General features: G+C 40.0%; 1 protein-coding gene across 1 annotated transcript in view; it reads left to right on the top strand.

Moving 5' to 3' along the window:
• Positions 1–22,429, top strand: part of CSMD1 (CUB and Sushi multiple domains 1) — a 2,270,760-nt gene that overhangs the window by 326,593 nt on the left and 1,921,738 nt on the right. The window contains exon 2 of the mRNA XM_090033387.1: positions 22,015–22,231. Coding sequence (XP_089889513.1) covers positions 22,015–22,231 — 217 coding nt within the window. The remainder of the gene's footprint in view (positions 1–22,014; positions 22,232–22,429) is intronic.

Genomic DNA, 22,429 nt, shown 5'->3' with positions numbered 1-22,429 from the left:
TAACTGAAATGCCAGTTCAGTTGCTGTCACAGTTTCCACCTTTTCCTGTTTACAACATTTTCTGTTTACAAAGCTAAATAATTGCTTGAGATACATACAATGAAGAAAGAACACTGAATCATGGTAATGGTACATAATATGAAATAAAAAAATTAACGTGAAAATAAAAAAGCCCTGAATTTGAAATATCCATTGGCCATACTACAAGGTGGATACATATTGCTGCCAAATTGTAAAAGCTATATTTTCAACTGTTTTTTTGAGATTTAAACAATGTCAAAAGATCCAGAACAATGGTGAATCAAGCCTATAGTTTCTGTAAGCTCGAAGTTGCTCTTTGTGCAACAGGATTGTGGTTACCTGGCTTCTTCTGAATAATACTGCACATAAATTCCAATTATAGGCATTATGACTCATACAGAAAGAGCATCCCCAATATTGCATTGTATTGCCCCATTAATTTCAGTACTTACTTTAATACTGTATGAATGCTGCAGCAAGACATTAGATTTTAAAAGACATATGCAGAAGTTATATAATTTCCTGTGGTTAATGTTATTAGAACCGTTCATTTCAATTCCAGTGAAGTGTTTCAGGCTGTTGCACCTTGACCTTGTACTCTCTAGGGAATGTGACCTAATAGGCTCATCCCCACTGCAGTAATAAGGTACATACCTATATTATCAGATGCATACTGTTCTGGGGAGTACATTTATTAGATTAAGAACTGTATGAAATTATATTACTTCATATGAACATTATGTACACTTTGATTTACATCCGTTTTCAACAACACTCACTTTTTATCTAACTGCAAATTATTCAGGATGGGGCTTTTACTTGTTGTGTGCTTGTATACTGTACAGTGCAGAGTGGCCCAGGTCTTCATTTGGATGTTACTAAATAAATAAACAAAGATCAAAATGTGAATGGGTATGTCAATAATAGTTATTCTGAAGATTCTATGTGAACAGCGCAGGGTTTGAAGCGTTACAAAACTAAGAGACAGTTTTGTAGGAACAAATATAGAATCTACTTTCTGTTTATGTCAGAACCACGAGTACACACAACAGTTCTACGTGGGACAGAAGCATAATCACTTCCATGTTTACCCAAAAGAAATTGAGGTGAAGAAGTTATGCAGAAATGCAAACGGAGTGTGTTTCAGAGAGATGAGTGGAGCTCAGAGCTACAAGGTTTTAAACTACTTATAAGCTTTGACACTGGTAGATTGTTGAGAATTAAGGATGTGGAAGTGAGTTGAAGGACATGGTCCAAACTAAGAGCAGCAATTGTGGGTTGGGAGTAATTTTCACAGATATAGTCTACAATACTCATCACTGAAGTCCTAAGCCCACACTGACATCCCATATTACATAAATTACAGACACATTGACTTCTCATGAACAAGGTGTCGCAGGCACTGAAGTGCCTGCTCCTAAGAAGGACAGGTGTGGGTTGCTGGGGCAACCACTGAGGTCAGCTGACCAGGAGGGGGCAGGGCCTGGCCCATATAAACAGCCTAGGCTGAGGCCAAGCAGGCAGTTCCCTCTGGCAGCTGTGAAGGAGAGAGCTCTGCTGGGAGTAGGCAGAGGTGGGAGGCCTGATGACCGGAGCAGTTCATGGGGTGAGAATACCTTGCAGAGGAGCCCTGGCAGGGATGGAAATAATGATGAGCCAGAGGGCTTTGGGTTTACGTTAAGCCAGGAGGCTAGAGTTTGAGTTAGGGGCCGATTGGCTGGGGGTTTTTGTTTGTTGTTACACCGGAGGACTGGGTGAGGCTGTAGGGGTTGGAGGAGGCCTCATGGGAGCTCCCCAGTAGTGTGGGGGTTCCTGGCACTGAAGAGGGTGCCACGTTTTGGGGGTTGCATAGACCCTGGCCCAGTGGGGCAGTGTCATGCGGGGCGAGGAGCCCAGTGCGGGTGAGTGACCCAAGAAGGTGGGTCTGGGGGCCAGGCATGGCTACGGCTACCTGAGCCCCAATTGCAGGAATTGTGAGGCAAGGCTCCAGGGAGGGTGAGAGCATCGTGGTGAGTCCCAAGGAGGGCGAGAGCATTGCGGTGAGCCCCAGGGAGGGCGACTGCAAAGTACTGGGATAAGCCCCAGGGAGGGCGATGGCATAGTATCGGGGTATGTCCCAGGGAGGGCGCACATAGGCCACAGTGCAGGCACGAGAAGAAGCCCGGAGAGGGTGAGAGACTGAGTAGAAGCCCCAGGGAGGGCATATGGGAACAAGGAGCCCTGGGAGAGGGTGAGCATACTGAGAGGCTTGGGGCGTGGTATTAGGGGTGGTAGGAGCCACATCCAGCCCACAGGGCTGGGTGCACTAGATTGACCCACATGGGACAAAGGGCTGGGATAACTAAGAGCACTGTGCTCAAGGGGATAAAAGGCAGCCTCCCTTTCATAATATTTTCCAGCAAGATGTGGTGGGCAAGATAGCAAGGGTGCATGGACACCCACTTAGCACGGTAGGGGGTGCCAGGAGAGCTCATGGCTGCTCCTGGTTCCCTGCCCTATGACACAAGGCCTGTTCTTTCCTCCTTTCCCATATTCAGAGCTCTATTATAACCCCAGTCTAGAAAAGCACTTAAGGACATGCTTAACTTTAAGCAAATAAAAAGGCCCAAAGTCTCCGTGAAATCAATGGAACTACGGATATGCTTAAAGTGAGTATGTATTTAAGCACCTTACTCAGTTACTATTTGAGATATGACAAAGGAATTTTGTTACAGTAATTCAAAACTCCTGATTTTACATGACTACTGGCTTGCAGTGTACTCCTTGATGTTCAGTGGGTGTGTTTACGCAAGTTGAATAATACTGCACAGTAGTGCACCATATCACTAATAGTGCTGATACACTACTGTACAGTATTAGGTTACTGCACAGTAGCATCACTAAAAAGGCATTAACCAGAGCTACTGACCAGTAACTCTGGTTACTGTGCATTTTATTTAACACTTGATTATACAAATATTAAATAAATGTGGAGTAACTACTGCACTGTAGTGTCTTGTGTAGACACATCCATTGAGATGCAAGCTCAATCTGTGATTTTGCTTGGATCAATTCATTTACTGTTTAAGGAAAACCTGTTAGCTACTATTATACCTGGGTTATTTGCTTGTAATAGGAGTGTCAAACACACCTGGCCCGTGGGTCAGATGAAGAACATATAGCTGGTCCCAAGGCTGAATCAGGCACAGGGAACTTTTCCCTCTCCCACGAATGCCTGATCTGGACCATTCAGTGACCACTCCAGGATGTTTGCTATACACAGAGCCCATACTGGTTTGTCCAGGACTGTACCACACTTGGCACCTACTCCAACCAGTTCAGGATTTACACTATATGTGGTGTCTTTGGGCATTGCATGCAGTGCAGGTTGCAGACCAGCTGGAGATGGCAATGTGCATTCTGGACTGGTCAAGGGGTGTACCACGTGTAGTACAGATCCCAGGCTAGCTGGAATGCGCACTACATATGGAACAGTTTTAGACCCATTTTAAGTGGTTTTTAAGTGCACCATGGATTCTGGGTGGGTTTTCCATGTACTGCATGTCCCAGGCCCTGTGCCAGTCTGGCATGTGCCCTGTGGGTCAACTCAGACTCAGCAGCAGCACCAGTGGCTGGGCTGTGTCAGCAGGATCCAGTCTTAGGGCCATGTCTTTGACACCCAATGGCTTATAATGTTGCACTGCAAATTAAAAAGTCAGTGGCCGTCTTGTCACCTCATAAACAAATCACTTCCAGTTGAGAACAGATGGCCTGTCCCAACACTGAATCATAGTAAAGGATTTATTTAGAATGTTTTAGGGTGTTCCCAAATAAAATGGCTAAAGATGCTATGTTTAAAAAGCTGTTTAAATATTATAAGAGGTTTCCAATCCAATAAGGAGTGCACAGCAACAACTGATCTGAAAACAGTATATGGTTTATTTAATTTACTTAGATAAAATTTCAGCTTTTATGTAAATACAAAACATTTCCTTAACAAATGTTATTGTAAGAATAAAGTTAATGGTTCACCCCACATTTGAATGTGTTATATGTTTTCTGTTAATCAATTCCAAGAATTATAGCATCTCAAAGTACTGTAATAATAAATGAATGGTCCCTCTTGGCTGATCATCATCAACGCATTTCAGAATCTACTTTGGAGGCTCATTCTTACCCTTCTTTATACATAAGACATAAACCCTGAATTAGTATCTAACAAAAAAAACACAGGTGACTAAATTACAGGAGTTAGAAGAACATTTCCTGAACTGATATGTACGAATTCCGAGGGAGAACCAATGTTTACAGGCTGCCTGGGTGCCAAAAATGGTGTAAAAATGAGTATTTAAAAGGAAAAAAATGGTGAGAGAGAGCATAGAAAGCAAAGAGCAATTATAATCAGAAAAATGGATTTTCCCTGTTTTAAACCTGGTCTTTTGGAAAGATTTCACTGTTTCAGTAGTAGTTTAAAACCAAACTATTATAGTTCATAACTTCATGATTTAGTCGTCCAGTGCCACTGATGATAAAAGAAATTTGTTCCTGATACACCAGCAAGACTGTCATAGAAGTGGCCTACCCCCTAGCAAGTGGCAGCAATAAAAAAAATGAAGGTCAAACTGACTTTACTGGCAGTAATCAGACTTTTGTGCTGAAATGCTATCCTGGGCAATGCAGAAGCCCAGGCAAAAAAGAGAGGGCAGAACAGTTCAATTACATTAGTTAAAATGGATCTACTCCTAAATTACACTTGTATAAGGGGGAAGAGAAAGGAATGCATTGTCTTAATATTTCACAAATGGTAAATTCACTTCAGTAAATAGCTTCCCTTTTTATTTGTCTTAGTTACGTTGCTGCTACTATATCCCATTCCACATATTGGTTGCTAAGTAACTATAACACCGCTACTGATATTTACCTAAAGCATTAACCTATTTTACTTTATTAAAAAAATATCACCCCTATCTCAGAGGAGAGTCTATATTCTCTCAGACAAATAGTAGCCATGTTATTTTAAGGGATGCTAAATCTCTCTCTCCTTGACTGCTGGCTCTTACCATAGGAGTATAAATTAGTCTCTTTCTTCTATATGCTAGATGATTTATCATTTGGCAGTTTCTATACATATTTTTAATATATTTGACCCTTTTAAAAATGATTTTTGAAGAGCTTCAGAACTGATGCAAGCACAATATGAGAATAGAAATCTATGAAGTACTTTGGTTTGCTAGGGTGAGAGCATTACTTTGAAAGGATAGAGGAATAGTGCAGTTGCATGTAGTCTGGATCTTTTAAAATAGGCCTGAGCTGCTGTTTCAGAGGGTGGGGCTGATAAACCCTAGCCTTCCTTGGTGGTTATGGTGGCTTTACTTTTGTCTTGGCTAGTCAGTGGCACGGAACTGATGGAGTTAGACTCAGGATTTTAAAAAGTGTTAAAATCCCTCTATTTTTTTTAACGTGCTTCTTCAGGGGAACATATTTTGTTACATCTTATTTCTATATCAGCTTATGTGAATACTGATTTATTGTTCTTTTGGACCTTTCTATGCTGGAAAGGGAGCATGAAATATCCTTTTTTCAATTTGTAGTGGCAGTCCAATCCAGATGACGTATAATATGTGTTTCAGCATTGAGAACTTCATTAAAAAATAATGAAAAAATTCCACACACCAGCAATTAAGTTTTTGCCTCAGTACATAGCAGAACTACCAGCACAGCAAGATTGGTTTCCGAATGCCTTGCAGAACAGTAATACTAATCTCCAACCTTCTGAAATGTTGTTATTTGAATTGGGTGCTTATGTATGGGCTCATATATAGATAGGAACCTTGGAAAAAGGCTAAAACCTGATGTTCAAAGGACTAATTTGAGACTCAGGATACACCAGCTTTTCTGATTAACCAACATAATCAATGAAAACATGCCTCAAGGCTAAAAATCAGAATTACAGATTTAAGATGTTTTGTAGACTGACTCTAAGTTTAGTAGCCTTACTGACAACTGGATCACCATGCAAAGTGGTGATGTTCCTTGTTTTCAATATTTAAAAAAATATATTTGGCTCAGAATCTAAATATATCTTAACTCTAAGGAAATTTTCATATAGATACAAACTTAGAAGCTATTTGCATTTTTTAAAAACATTGTTACTTAATACATCTAGGATATAGAATACCTGATACTTAAATGATTGTTTTTAGTTTTTGTACATCTGACTACTTGACCATGATAATATATGTTAATTGCATTAATTTGCTTAAATGGAAACATGAATAGTTTGAATCATTGCTTTGTTTCATTGACCAAATAAGTATTTTTATAATGAAAATAATTCATTAATTTTCGGTGATACTGGAGAATTTTTTTAGACCCAGGATTTGCAATGAGGTATGTGCATGAGTAATTTCACATGCAGGTATAGTCCCATAAACTTTATAGTGATTGCTTCTGAATATAAAGTTATGTACTTAGTTGAATCTTTGCAGCATCCGGGGATTTCTTTTTGCATCATAACACTTAAAAAGTTACAGATTGAGACTGGACATTGCCTAACAATACAATTTAGGTCCTCAAGAATGGTGAAAAGGGTGGTGCCACACAGAAAATTTGTTGCAGAGTGAGAATGAAAGGATACAGGGAAGCCTGGTGTGTTCCATGGAGTCATTTTATGGAAGCAACAGAATGTTTAACCTTCAAGGAACTATCTTATGTCTTACTGTTGCTTTACTGTCTCAGTCAATCTTGACAGATTCACACATCACAAAAAAGCAAGAATTAGTATATAGGCTGGACGTTTCGGTTTCTTCTGAGTGCCTTATCTTCTACTTGCATCAATGAAATGTGATAGAATATCAGGTTCTAGGACCTGGTTTAGAAAAATAGGACTATTTTGGTGACTCACCTTGCAACCAGACCATATGATTCTCATTAACTCCATCACAGGATAAAAAGTGCATAGGGTCAAGGTCAAAAGTAAAAAAGAAAAAGATTTAGTTATTTAATGTAGTATTTAGCTAGATATTAGGTGTCTATGTCCAGAACTGAGAAGCAAAATACCTGTTTCATTTTTGCATCTCTTCTTTGAAGGCTGGGTCATTGTACAGCAAAGGATATGTGATTCATGAAGTCAGAAGGAGAGCGAACAAGTAGAATATGACTGCCTTCATCACTGAAGTGTAGTTTGCTGGAATGAGGGAGTCCTGGACTCCAGCTTCTGCACCAAGGATTGTTCATGCAGTTTGCATTAAACAATCCTTGGATAAAAACTAGATATATTCCTTTAAAAAAAATGGACCAGTATTACCACTTCCTGGTCATGCTCCTTTTTTCATTGTTCTCCTTCTGGTCCCCGAATGCTGTAATCTTGGTTGCCTGGTGACCTAATTTCAACAGTAGGAACTGAGGATATCTCCACCCCTCCAGCCACATCTCCACAGCCAAGTTACTGTGCCTGGAAATGTAGGCTTGAATGCCTTCAAGCTGAGAAGGGCTTAGGATTCAGGTCTCCTGCCTCCTAGGTGAGTATTCTTCTAACATGGATATTATGTAAAAGGTGGTAACAACCACCACTACTACACACAGAAAGAAGTGCATTGTGTTGAACTCAATTCTGTAAGTGTGTAGTAAGCATATCTAAGCATGCATGCCAGATTAAATCCTTTGGGGAATATCGGTACTACTCCATCTAGTTTCTGGGTTCAGATGGGACCAAAGCATGAATTAATTCCCTAATTGCTCAGACCAGGAAATTTTCAAGCCAAAAGGAGGTGTTTAGGTGTTATGTAGTCACAAAGCAGAGCCATTTGGGATCACAGTTTTGGACTTCGGTGTCTGAAGTTTGCTTAAGCTCTATTTTTTACATCAAAACCCTTTGTTGGATCAAGCCCTGAGTGTCTAAAATTTAGGTGTTGTGGCACATAATTTGGAGGCATCTATGTTCTGTGGCCAAACATGAGACGGAGTAAAACTGAATATTAGGAAGGGGCAAGAGAGAGCAAGCACTTGAACTAAATTGCAGGGCAAATGCATTCATTTGTTTTTTTGATGGAAAAGGCCGTGTTGAAGGATCTGACCCAAATCCTGCTTTTGTTATTACTGGATATGGGGTAAATGGTCATTTGATACTTGGAGATTTCAAGGTGCTGAGAGCTTTGCAGTCTTAGTCAGTAATGAGCACACAGACTTAGTATACCTGTATTTGCTTGCTTTTAGGTTATGCTAAAATATAGCTGTCACTACTATACTGAACTATCTTTGTAATAAATATTATCATTTTCATTCTCAAGACCTTTTGATCTGTCAATTTCAAAATCAGTAGCTAAGTTCATAATCTTTAGCTTAGAAATCTAAACATTTAAAAGTAAAGTAAGATAAGCAAATGGATTTTACCTGTCATTTTAAATTAATTTTCTGCCAGTGATAAAGTTAAATATGATTTATGACTGTTAGCACCACTGTCCACCAGATAGTGCTAAGGGAGCATTAAAGCACAATTAACCCTAAAATGGACATGAAATATGAGAACAAACAGCTGACTTAACTGAAGTCTAGCTGTATTAATTCAATAAATATTATCTTAACAGTTTCTATATACACAGAGAACAAAACAGTACAATAATCTCACCCAATCCTAGATATTACTGTGCTCAACAGAAAAGGTGGACAACCAGCTCCTAAAAGCAAAGGTGTGTCATTGGCTAGGACAATCAATATCTAGATAGATGTTGAAGGCTGGATTTATGATGACATGCTCTTAACTTTCTTGCTGCCCTCTTTTATGCTTTCCTTCAACTTCACTCTTCTGATGACACTTTGCTTCTGGACTGGTTTCCCTGGAGTCAGCATACTGTCCATATTTTATCCTGTCAGCATATTTCTTTGTTCAACAAACCCATCACATGCACATCTCCTAATTTGGTCCTTTACTGGTGTCTTGGATTTGGGCATTTCCATTAGTTTTCTCTTATCACCTTTCATTAACATATCCAATCATTTCATACATCTGATTTACCTGGTTAGTGCCAAATTCAGTTAATCTGAGCTGGTAACAGGGCTATTACTATGTTATGTTAGAAAAAACTTCTCACAGTTATAGAGAAGGAAAGAAACATCATATGAGCAAGCTCAAGGCCATAAGCTACCTTTGTCAGAGTACTCAAGGTCAGCTGACAATACAGGCACAAGCAAAATGAAAAGTTCAAATAATAATGAGGCAATACAGAAACTTAAGCAATAGTTAAATAAAGCTAAATATAAAATAAAAGTTTAAATAATACTCTAATTCGCCACTCAAGCAGATACAATTAAAGCATAAATGTGACAGGCTACCCTAACATGACAGCCACTACTACCCCCAGAACTGGCAATGGCCCTTTTGCTATAAAGTTAAATATTACAAATTATATCAAGGGGCAAAAGGTTCCTTTTATTCCCCCATTACCTAAAGTTAGATACTCTACAGAATTCCATTCGCAGTTAGAAATGCAGAAGTAGTAGTATTTTATTAAATGTAATGTATAAAATTAGAGTCACAGATGCTTTTAAAGGTATTGACATTTTAGTGTTGTATTTTAAGACTTGGTAGAATGAGAGAATGTCAACTTTAAGGGTCTACACAAATCTACAACTTTTTGGATTTTTAGACTGATAAATACCATTTCATCTACAACTATCCAAATAAAAGATCCCATTTAGGTATCAAATACCTTAAAAAAATTACTTGGGGGCTTTAGGTCTGTTTGAGGACCTAAGCCACTGGACTGTGGTCAATATTCATAAGAGGCAGAAAATTAGGCAAGCCCCTTCTGATTTTCATTACCATTAATTATGTGAATTATTTTAAAATGTAGTAGAAATTAGGTAGATAACTTATCTTTATGACAATTTGCTCATACATTATGCAGCAGTTTGTTTTCATATTGCTTTCAATTTAAGCATGTTTCTTTAAAAAAAGTTATGCAAAATATACTTTAAGTGGACGATGATGGATATAGTAGTGGTTTCTATTAAAAATGTAACCTGGCAACAGAACACATTACATTATATCCAACTGCAAGTAAAACATAAGTATGTAATGTAGCAATAGAAGTCACTGGTTTTATGTACATGTACGCTTTATTGTGGAGTTGACTAATTAGTTCAGCAATAAAGTGTCACTGTCTACACATACGCCCATATTAGGGCACAATGAATTAACTCTGCCATAAAATGGTACAGTCAGGGACAATACAATCTTATGGCAGAGTCAGTTAGTGCAATGAAACACGTGTAGATGGTGGCCAGCGCTGGCTGAGGCACAAGGGTGCTAAAGTGTGGCATCTGCCTTGCCCTGCACTGTAGCATCCTTGTGCCCCAGCCAGCCCCTCTGCCATCCAACACTGCCACCTAAAGCCTGGGGCTGACCACCTCACCTCCAGCCCAGACCCTGCCAGCCCAGGGCTGCTCTGCTCTGGCTCAGACTGCTGCACGTGTAAAGAGTGTGGCCAGCAGCAGCTGACTCCAGTGCAAATAGCGTTGGATTTTATCACATCACACCAACAGCATGTGTAGACACACCTACTGAGAACTAATTTTAGGGAAATTGAGACTATTTCTTGAATGGTGATAAATGCTGAGATATAGGGCATAGAAGGGTAAAATAAAGGTGGTTTTGAGTGCGTCAGCTTTAGGATACTTGACATAGTTTTATGGCTCAGTGGTGTTATTCAAAAACCTATGGCAAAGTAGTACACTGAATCTAGATACGCCATTCCAGGAGGAACTGTTCCTTTGAACACTCATTCAGTCTCTTTGTGGGAATCATTTTCAAGTAACAGGACTGCATTTGATCATCAAAATGAACTGGTCTTTATTTTATGAAGTACTTAGGGTGCAAACTTTATTTAACAAATAATATATGCAATTGTAATACAAAAATCTCATTTATGAGATGATTTACAACGATTCATTTCACTGTCCTACTAAGATGAATCATAAATATGTTCACTGGGGAGAAGGGAGAAGGGACTTTTTTCCATGTACTTTTTTCATGCAAATACATTTAGAATTCCAAAGTATCTGGTGAAGTACAGAGAAAATGTTAGTGAATATCTAGGTAGAGAAAAAATCAAATAAATAAAAAAAATAATATCCAAGTTGGATAAATGCCCCTTTAGTAATAAGTGATAATCAAACCTGTGACAACACTGTTTCTTCACAGTACAGACTGAATTTCAAGTCTGACCTGTTTTCAGATATAATAAGGCTGAAACTGGACATTTTGCACACTTACTGTGGATCTGCTTACTGTTAATCCCTACTGATCTGGCTTGATTTGAAATTCTGGTACAAGCTAGTTGTTTTTCTGGTTAAACTGAAGTATGCAAAGTTATTTGTAATATTTTTTTTTAAAGAACTATTATGAGAACTTATCTATGGAATTAGAGCATGACCTTTTTTTTACATGAAAACTTGAATGAAAAAAATGTTGGGTAGGAGCTTGAATATGTTTATGCTACTAGTTTTAAAGTACCTGTGAATCTGGGATCATTTAGATGAGTAAGATCTGAAAATTCTCATTGAAATAATTCCGAAATCCTTTTGTGCCTGCAGAAAGTACTGTAAACAGTTCTGACTCATTCCTGATTTAATCTAAGACAACTTTTAAAGTAAATTAATAATGAAGGATCTGATCCACAGACCCATACTCAAGCTGAGTGGTACGTTACCACACAAATTGGTCCATTGATTTTATTGGGACTACTTACAGAGAAAGATGCTATTCAATGTGAGCGTGGGCATCAGAAATAATCAGAAGTCTTTGGCTCACAGTGTGAAATACATCTCTATTTTATTGTTTATGGATTGTTATTGAAGCATCTCTCATTTTATCTTTACTTGGTGCTTTTTTACCCTAGATTTTGGATATTGCTGGTATTTCCTTTCACAGAAATTGTTGACCCTGATTAGCAAAGAATTCCTTAGTGATTACTTTACTGTTTTTGTTTTTCTTGGCCATTACTTCTGCAGGGCTGTTCTGAATTTAATATTCATCTTCAATTCGTAATGGAGCATAAATATTCAGTGTTATACTTTGTAAAGCAAGTTACAAAGTCGATCTCAGAGCCATTGGTGTTTTTAACTCTTCTAAGGGTCTTTGTGAGTTGGCTACAGACAAGTCTTGAGATTTTGACGGCCGGGGGGCGGGGGCTAGTGCTCCTGCTCGGACCAAAGCCAGAAGTTCCTGGCTGGTGGAAGTTCCTGGCTAATGGCTTTTGCCCCTCTGCTCAGGTCAGAATGATCACCACATTTCCAGTCATGAAGGTATTTTACCCCATAGTTAGATTGGTACAGAGTATGGTGAGGGTTCACCTTCCTCTGTAGTGGGGGGAAGAGGGGTGGGGAATGGCCATCTACCTAGGATCTTTTGAGCATATAGTGATAATATATATGCTCAAGGGAAGTAGGTGTTGGCAGCTGTGGTTGTCCTGTTTTTTCTGTGGAAGGTTAGGGTGTTAGGTCTGTATTCTGTCTGGATTGAGGCAGTCTTACATTAAGCAGAGTCATATGAGGGAAGAGTTTTATATTACGGATTGTATAGGAGAGCTTGGATAGGGATGATCTTGCCTTAGGCAGATAGCTTGACTAGATGCCCTCTGGAGCTTGTTTCTAGCCCTACTTCTGTAGGATTTTAAGAGTACACTATGAAAAGTACCATTACTAAAACTGTTCCTAGAGTAAGGTGGATAGAAACCTATATTTATTTTGCAGTCTAATATAATCCAGTTATGTGCAAAAAGTCGAGGAGATTACAAATAAAAGAAGACATACAAGTCATTATCATTGTCATGAGCCCTTACAGCTGAGGGTTGCACTGTGGTGGGAGTGGTTGAGCCACTGTGAGTATACTTATGACTGTACAGATCTATGCACAATAAGCACTGGTTGTCACACAACTTGCAGCATCACTCATTGTCTGAGTAAGTCTACTACTATTGCCATTGCTGACACATTGTCTTGCATAATTTCCTGTCCCAGTGCACATTGTCACTGCAAAAAGTTTATACCATAGAATCATAGAAAAGTAGGGTTGGAAGGGACCTCTGGAGGTCATCTAGTCCAACCTCCTGCTCAAAGCATGTCCATCCCCAGCTATATCATCCCCAGCTATATCATGCCAGATAATGGTTTGCTTATCTGGGTCTTACAAACCTCCAAGAATAGAGATTCCACAACCGCTCAGGGTAACCTGTTCCAGTGCTTTACTACCTTTCTAGTGAAAAAGTTCCTCCTAATATCTAACCTAAACTTCCTTTGCTAAAAGTTGATAGCTTTTATCCATGTTGTCTTCTGCCATGACTGACAGCAGTCCAGAGGTCCCTTCCAACCCTAATTTTCTATGATTCTATGGTATAAACTTTTTGCACAGTGACAATGTGCACTGGGACAGGAAATTATGCAAGACAATGTGTCAGCAATGGCAACAGCAGTCTAGCTGCTGTTCCTCTGTGGAACTACTCTTCACGTAGCTGAAGGCTGCTATTAAATCTCCCCTCAGTCTTCTCTTCTGTAGACTAAATAAGCCTGGTTCCCTCAGCCTCTCCTCATAAGTCATGTACCCCAGCCCCCTCACCACTTATGCTGCCCTCTGCTGGACTCTTCTCCAATGTGTCCATATCTTTTCCATAGTGTGGGTCCCAAGACTGGACACAATACTCCAGATGTGGCCTCCCCAGTGCTGAATTGAGGGGAAGAATCACTTCCTTTGATCTATTGGCAACACTTATCCTAATGCAGTGCAGTATACTGTTAGTATTCTTTGCAACAAGGGCATGCTATTGGCTCATATTCATCTTTTTGTCCACTGTAAACCCCAGGTCCTTTTCTGTAGAGCTGCTGCTTAGCCAGTTGGTTCTCAGCCTGTAGCAGTACATGAGATTCTTCCCACCTAAATGCAGGATTTTGCACTTCTCCTTATTGAACCTCACGAGATCTCTTTTGGTCCAATCCTCCAATTTGTCTAGGTCCCTCTGAATCCTAGCCTTGTGCTCTAGTGTATTTAATACTACCTTCAGCTTGGTGTCATCTGCAAACTTCATCCCATCTTCCAGGTCATTAATGATGATGAACAATACTAGCCCCAGGATGGTCCTTGGGCACTCCACTTGATACCAGCTGCTAACTAAACATCAAGCCACCTTCTGAGCCTGTTGATCCAGCCAGGTTTCTATCCCCTTTACAGACCATTCATCCAAACCATACTTCCTTAGCTTGCTGGCAGGAATATTGTGGGACAGCATATAAAAATACTTGCTAAAGTCAAAGTATATCATGTCCACTACTCTTCCTGCATCCACAGAGCCAGTTATCTCATCATAGAAAGCAATCAGGTTGGTCAGGCATGACTTGCCCTTGGTGAATCCATGTTGACTGTTCCTAATCATCTTTTTTCTTCAAGTGCTTAGAAATGTATTCCTTGAAGACCTGCTCCGTGATTTTTTTTTCAGGGACTCAGGTGAGAGTAACAAACCTGTATCTCCCTGGATCCTACTTCTTCCCTTTCTTAAAGATTGACACTATATTTGCCCTTGTCCTTCACTCAACGGGATGCTTTTTGCTACCTTTATACAGAAATTCAAAAGTGTTAGCCAGTAAGTTGTCCCTAATCAACTATTAGGATGGTCTCATAGCACTTTCTTGAGCAACCTATGCTACTTCTTCCCTTGCATTAATTTACATTATAGAAAGTGCTTGAGCATTCAAGTCTTTTTATTCCAAGCCCGTCGCATTTGGTCCTTTCTTATATATAGATGTAGTTTATATACAGGTACACTTATCTTCGATATAGTTTTAATTTTTCCTCCTCATGACACGTATCATGGGATCATTACTCAAACTCTTTGACTCTACAGGGACAATCACTCATTCCATTCTGCATCTCCATCTCTGGATGTTTGTTCAGTTCTACCTGATTTAAGGAACCTTGAAGAAGAATGCTTTACCAGCCCCACCCTTAAATTTAAATCATGATAGCATTAGCTCAGAGGTCTTAAATCCTTACAGATAATGTTGACTCTAATATTTAGAAATCCTTCAAATACTAAACTTTCAACTACAAGCAAAGAGCTCCAGTTACCTTGTACTGCATATTTATATGACTTTAAAATATCCATATTATAATATTTTTTCATAATCCGTATCGAAAGAAAAGCAATATAATGCTAATAGTCCACTTTACATCCATAGAGGCAACTATATGATATCATGCTAATAAACCTATACAATTGCATTAATAGAATATAGGGATGGTCTACTAGGTCACCAATTCGATCCTCACAACGACTGCATTATTTAATCCAGTACTGTGTATGACATAAAGACAGAAACTGGATAACTGGAGAAAGTTCTGTTAATGCATCTGAATTTTAGGATATTTTTCCTTATATTTGGCCTATATTAACTTTTTGCTTAATTTTAACCACTCATCCTATATAAACTTTGTGTCCTTTTAAGACTTTCTTGTTAGGCCTGTCTTTTAACTGTTCTAATGGTTCTGCTCTGAAGTCCCTTGGATTTATTGAAATTTTTCTAGATTCAAAGTGTCCAGAACAAAATGAAGTATTCTAAATTAATTTCATCAGTGGCTTATCACTGTTCTTTGATACATCCGCAGAAAAAATTGAATTATTTGTATGCTACATTTGTGTTGCCAGTGCATATCTAATTTCCTGCCAACTGTCATCTGTAAGTCTTTTCATTATTGCTTTCCAAGTATATCTTTCCACTGAAAATCTGTTTCAGTTTTTAAATAATTTTATATTGAATTTGCTTATTGGCAGAGGTGTACAGGATCTGACAGTTCTGAAGGCTTTAGACTTACATTTTATTGACAGAACAGATATAACATGGGCATCAGCTATTCCCTCTTTTCCCTCCACTGTTCCACTCATGTGCCTTATTGCCAACCTGGGACTAATAACTGCCATAAACTGACAGGTCAATTTCCTGAGCCAGCAGTTCTCAGACTATGGTCTACAACAGAGAGCCTCAGGCTGCCTGTTACTTTAAGGGAGAAGGAGATCAGGGAGATCCCCGGGTCAAGGAAGTCTGCAAGGGAGAAGCTGCTGGAGAGCTGGCCCCAGGGAAGCAGACTATGAGTGATTACTGCAGAGCTAGTTGCTTTGCAGTAGAGAAATAAGACAATGCCTGCATGAGCAGTAGGAAACCTATTGCGGTGCTAGCTGCTTCTCAGTAGGACAGTAGGTTGAAGCTCTGCAGACAAGACACTGCTACAGACAGGCTGCCATAGAGACCAGTTAGTAAGCCTAATTAGAGGGCAACCGCAGCTAGACTTGTGGCCTAGGGCCAGACATTCAAAAAGCCTGAGCCTGAATTGATTCAATCTTTGCAGGTTGGTCTAACCTGGCTAGGCTGAATCAGTTTGTAACAGTACAAACATGCCAGACATGCAGGCACGTGCCAGCAGTAGCTCAGGCTAGAAGCTGGGGGGCACAAGAGCAGCTCTCCCTTCCCTTCTACAACCCTGAGGTGAGGGGATGTGGTCAGGCTCCAGCAGGAGCTCTAATTAGCCCAGCAGAGAATGGATAACACTGTTTATCACCCAACTATGAAAACAACAGAGGGACATTACCATCTACTTGTTGATTCTGCCTGCCAGCACACCATAGCCAGCATGTGGTCTGCTACCTAATACACAGACACCTCCTCAGCATGGCAGAGGGGAGGTGGGAATACCTGTTCACAGGGAATGATGATGGGGTGGGTGGGGAGCAGCCCACAGTCTCTGGAGCTCCAGCCAGGGAGCAGAGCAGCAGGACCAGTTGGAGCAGAGAGCCCCACCCAGCCCAGAGAGCATGCCAAGATGCTGGGGGAGTCTGGTTTATCTCAAACCAGCAAGGGGTCTGGGACAGACATTGCATAAACTGGTTTGAGCCAAATCAGCTAAGTCTAATGCTACATTCAACCAGGTTTATCTCCAGCTGGTTTCAGCCATTTTCAAACTGGTTTATGTACACCGAACATCTGTTCTGTCACAGGTTTAAACTGGTTTCTGATCACCTAAACCAGTGTATGTGTAATGTCTGTCCCTAGCTGTGGAGTCACCTGACCGGAAAGTGGCAAGGCTTGGGAGAGAGAAGCTGGGGTCAGAGACAAGGCAGTCAGTCTGGCCGTGAAGGCTGAGGGGGTAGCAGCTATGAAATGAGATGCTTGTTGCTGGTTGACGGACTGTGAGTGCACTAGTAATTTATACACATACTTTTTTCCCCTGATTGAGTCTGCTCTACACATGAGCTGAGGTGAGGTGAAGTGAGCTGAGCTGCACTGCACTGCAATGCACTGCACTGTGTGCAGTTGTATAAGCAGTGAAATGCACATCAGCCTGCAGAAAATGGCAGCCATGCACTTTTGAACTAAAGCACCTCCAAGGTGCAGCTGCAGCTTTCTCAGCACCGAATCACATTTAACTGCTTATACAACTGCAAGAATTGCAGCACCAGATCGTTTTCAAAGCACCTGGTGCTGTGGCACTTGCACATTTAAACATGCCCACTATGCCTGGAAACAGAAGTGAAGGGCTGAGGACTAGCAGCACACTAAGGCCCAAGGCTGGGTAGGAGCTGGTATATAGCCAGGAGGCTAAAGGTTTAGTTATAGCTGGAATGCTTGTTTTTGGCTTTACTTTTAACTGCTGGTTTGGGTTTGGGACTGCCATTCCATTCTCATCTCTACTGATCCCAGTCTTCATCTCCATCACTGGATGCTTGTCTGTAGGCAGAGGTTCCAACAGTGCCTGAGGACCCAAGAGTATCTTGAGCCCTGCTGAAGACCAGGGTCTCAAGACATAGGGCAAGCTAGGGCAGGGAATTGAAGCTTGAAGCAAGTGGCTGAAGCCTAGCAAATGTGGAAGCCAGACTGGACATGGGGGCCCTGCCACGCAGGAGGGGCAGGAACTAGGGCTGGGGGCCCTGCAGCCCAGGGGCCCAGAGGCCCAGAGATACTAAATATCAACAGGGCTGAGGCGGAGGTAGTTGGACCTCAATCCAGGGACTGGGGCTGGAGGTTTGTATCTAGAGACAAGGGGGAAGAGGCTGAGAGGGCTGAGCCCACAAGGGATCAAGAAAGGGAGGGAATCCTAGTGCTGGAGCAGGCCAAGGGTTGCATGGTCACCAGGGGGTGTCATGGCTGCTTCTGGAACCCAAACTTTGCTACATGGTCCTGCAGAACACTTCTGGCTGGTCCATGGAATAGCTGCTCTTCAGTATTCGCTAAGTGATTCTGTAGCTATCTATAGCCAAGGTTTAAGATTTCTGTAGCATTTTAAACAGAATATAAAATACATACAGATGAAAAGAGACTCAAACATCTCGTTGCAATAAGAAAAATCCTTTTATGGGTCTCACTGTGTGTTGTTTCTCTTTGGTACCTACTGAAGACTCATTGTATTTGTGACTGATTGAAATGGTCAATGAAAAAACACTGACGAGCTAAACAAAATTGGAAAAAGGGGCCTATACAATGAGAAGAGAATAGGTAGAGCAGAACATTACACCAAGAGATTAGGTAAAGCAGTAAATGACATAGATTTAAACAAAAAACTTAATGGAAATAACTCTATTCACAATGTTAAAATGAGTTTGTTTTCACCTATCACCTTAATGCTGTTCCAGTACTTCTTGTGGCAGGTGTGGAGTGTTACTCATTATTATAAGCACAAGGTGCAAACAATGACAGAATGCTGAGGGAGCTGATTCTGTATTAATGACAGCATATGCTCAGCCTCTGAATTTCTCAGCACGAAGATGACTAGAATGAGGAAGATTCAGCTTGGAAGTAATGAATTTAGCTAAGGATTAATTTTATGTCATATTTCCTCAGAAACATCCATTTTCCATCTATCTGCTGTTCCTTTCCTTCCCCACATTCTGGAACTGTCTCATCATTTTTTGCTCATAGTTTTTAAACTGTTTAGGCTCCATTTCTTCACCCATCCCCTACCATTCCCCTGGAAGTGGAAGGAATGCAACACCTGAACGTGGCATATTCATACATTCCTAATCTGTTTGTTTATCCTAGTTTTCAAGTTCATTATCATTAAATACCTAAATATGTGTAAGATGATCAATTACCTTCTACAGGACAATTCCTTTGTGCTTCGTGGGACAGGGATACAATGGGTTGACACAGGGGCTAGGAGAACTTTCAAATGTTTAACAATATATGAAATTTGCTGGCTGAGATTATAATGCAGTTCATTCATATTTCAGAAAAGTTTAATAATGTCTGTATTTTATTGGCTCAATAAAATTGAGTGGATGAAGTAGAAAAATCTTTTTCTTCAAAGCCCTATTGAATTCCCATAGCTTTATTATCTACTCATTAGAGTTATTGCTAGATTTTAAATTTAATGGAAAATGGTTATTTATTAGTTCTTTAGTTTTAACTTTCATGTCTCTTTTATTAAATCCATTTTATTAAGATTTAGAAACCTCCCACAAGCGTTTGACAGTATTCTTCTGAATGATTTAGATTCAGACCTACTCGTGCACAGTTAAAAATAATATTGTAGCCTGAAATAATTTTATGGTTTAGGTGTAACAATAAAAGCTGGGATTATACTTCTGCAGTGCTTAAGAAACGTGTAATAATCTGTGCATTACTGTGCACAAAATGTTCACAGCCTTTTGTCTGTTCAAATATTTCATTAATGAAAAATAGTTTAATTCTAAGCTTCAGAATGTCTGTGGTATGTAGGATTAATGAAATCAGGTAAGACATTAGCAAAAGTGTTCCAGTCAAGTCAGCTTGCTGAGGATGTTGGGTTAATGAGCTTGCAAACACTCATACTGGTCTGCAGGATGCTGAAACTGGAGGCAGGAACATGCTGAGTATATCCCTAGGTTTACTTAACATTTTATATACTTAACCCTTTCTTTACTAGTAATATTAATATCTCTGGGAGAAAAAGCATGGATGTATAATAATTGTGTTGTATAATGGTTTGCCATAAATGCTATACCATATTTCTTACATACAACACATGCCAGAATAAGATACAAACTTTGTTTCTGAAAAGCAGGACAAAAAGAAAAGGATCTTTCCTTGCAATAAGCTGAGCAGCAGCAACTAAGGAACCAAGCCAACTCAGGCTTTGTACAAACATTCAGTTTCTCTTGGAAGAGTTACTGCTGTCCCAGAAAAAAACCATGAGTATACAGTTGTTCAGGCTTTTTCTCCCAAAATAAAAATAACCGCTCCAGAGATAAAAAAGATATGGGAACAACGAAGGTTAAATCACTGACAGGAGATGTTTCTTTTGGGATACTGAATATCTCCCAAAAGTACATGTTGTGGCTTCTCTGGCCACAGTGTGTCCAGCAGGGAGCAGAACATGTCCCCTTCACTCTCCACACTGTCCTGCAGGGAAACACAGGTAGGGACAGACATTCAAAAAGCCTGAGCCTGAATTGATTCAATCTTTGCAGGTTAGTCTAACCTGGCTAGGCTAAATCAGTTTTGTAACCAGACAGAAATCTCAGAAGTGCAAGCACATGCCTACAGTGGGTCAGGTTACAAGCTGGGGAGCGCTAAAGCAGCCCTCCTTTTCTTCCACAGTACTGAGCTGAGGGGGGTAAGGTCAGGCCCTGGTGCTCTGATTAGCCCAGCAGGGAATTGATAACATAGTGTTTATCACTTCTAACTCAGTGTTTATCACCCCATTAACAAATCAACAGAGGGACATTAACCAGCTTCCTGTTAATTCTGCCTGTTGATTCAGCAGGGACTGTAGCCAGCATGTGGTCTGCTAGCTAATACACAGATACCTCCTCAGCAAGTCGGAGGGGAGGGCAGAATTCTTGCTTAGCAGGGAGTGGTGAGGGGGAGGGGGGAACAGCAGTCTTCCTGAAGCTGCAACCAGGAAGCAGAAGGGAGGGGCCAGCCCTGCTGTGGAGCAGGAAGCCTAGTACAGCCTAGAGAGCATGCTGGGATGCTGGGGGAGTCTCATTTATCTTAAACCAGCAAGGGGTCTGGGACAGACATTGCATAAGTGCATAAACTAGTTTGATCCAAATTGGTTAAGTCTGATACGATATTCAACCAGGCTTATCTCAAACTGGTTTCAGCCATTTTCAAACTGGTTTATATGCACTAAATATCTGTTCTGTCACAGGTTTAAACCAGTTTCTGATCACTTAAACTGGTTTAGGTGTAATGTCTATCCCTAGCCAGGATGACCATGAGTCTGTGTACTCCTGCTATCTGTCACCAGGCAGATTAATGGAGCCTGCAGAGAATGCTAAGATATGTGCACAGGGAACCCTCCTGTCTGTACAGTGTCAACACTACAAGGTCTCAACTCTTTAGGGCCTCATCAATTGAATGTCTGTACATGTAGTTCTGGGTAATTTTTTTTTTTTTACCAGGAAAACAAATCTAGGAGAATTCTCCCAATGTATTTAAATATGTCTATACAGCCTCACTGTTCTGTGTTCTGTGGAACCATGCAGAATTTCACATTCCCCTTACCATATTTCTTGCATTTACTGTATACCTGTATTTCCAGTACCTACTTTGCATGGGGTGGGGAGGAGGTGTTGTATGGAAAAATTATGGGAAATGTATTAAGCTCAGTGTTCAGTGCAAAATAAGGCATAAAGGATATGTGCCTATATTTTAGTTTTCGGTATCAAAAGGATATTTCACAATAATAAAAATTACTAGGTTTATAATAATACATTTTTGAATAAACATCAACATATTTCAGAAAACCATCAGCATGATTAATACTGACTGATGGCAGAAATGATTGACTGGGTTCCTCAATGCTCAATTATTGGAGTTTGGGTCCTAAGAGAAGAATGTTTTTATATGTTACCTATAATATTTCAAAAGTAAGCATAAAACTATTAATTTCAAATATGGTGACTTTTTAAAAACAAATAAATGGGAGAAAGACAGATTCAGAAAAAATGCCTACAGAATTACATATTTCCTTCTTTTTTTTTTCTTTTTTAGGTCAGAACTGTGGTGGTTTAGTACAGGGACCAAATGGTACTATTGAAAGTCCTGGATTTCCTCATGGCTATCCAAACTATGCCAACTGCACATGGATCATTATTACAGGAGAACGTAACAGGATACAATTGTCATTTCACACATTTGCTCTTGAGGAAGATTTTGATATTTTGTCAATTTATGATGGACAGCCACAGCAAGGCAATTTAAAAGTGAGGTAAAGTACTCTTTCTTTTCTTTAAAAGTTTACTGTATATAAGGACTTAACTTTCTGATATCATCTTCAGTGGGATTTTTTCTTCCATTTCCAAGGAAATCAAAAAGTTATTGGTCAGGTGAACATTTTCAAAGCAATGTAACCACAGCTTGTGTAAAATCTGAAATAGATGCAGGATTTTCCCGGAATATAAATATT

The sequence above is a fragment of the Crocodylus siamensis genome, chromosome 1 (genome assembly GCF_052110815.1).
Source record: "Crocodylus siamensis isolate JL-2025a chromosome 1, ASM5211081v1, whole genome shotgun sequence".
NCBI classification, from domain to species: domain Eukaryota; kingdom Metazoa; phylum Chordata; order Crocodylia; family Crocodylidae; genus Crocodylus; species Crocodylus siamensis.
The sequence above is the reverse complement of the archived record's forward strand: the minus strand, read 5'-3'. Positions and strand labels throughout refer to the sequence as shown.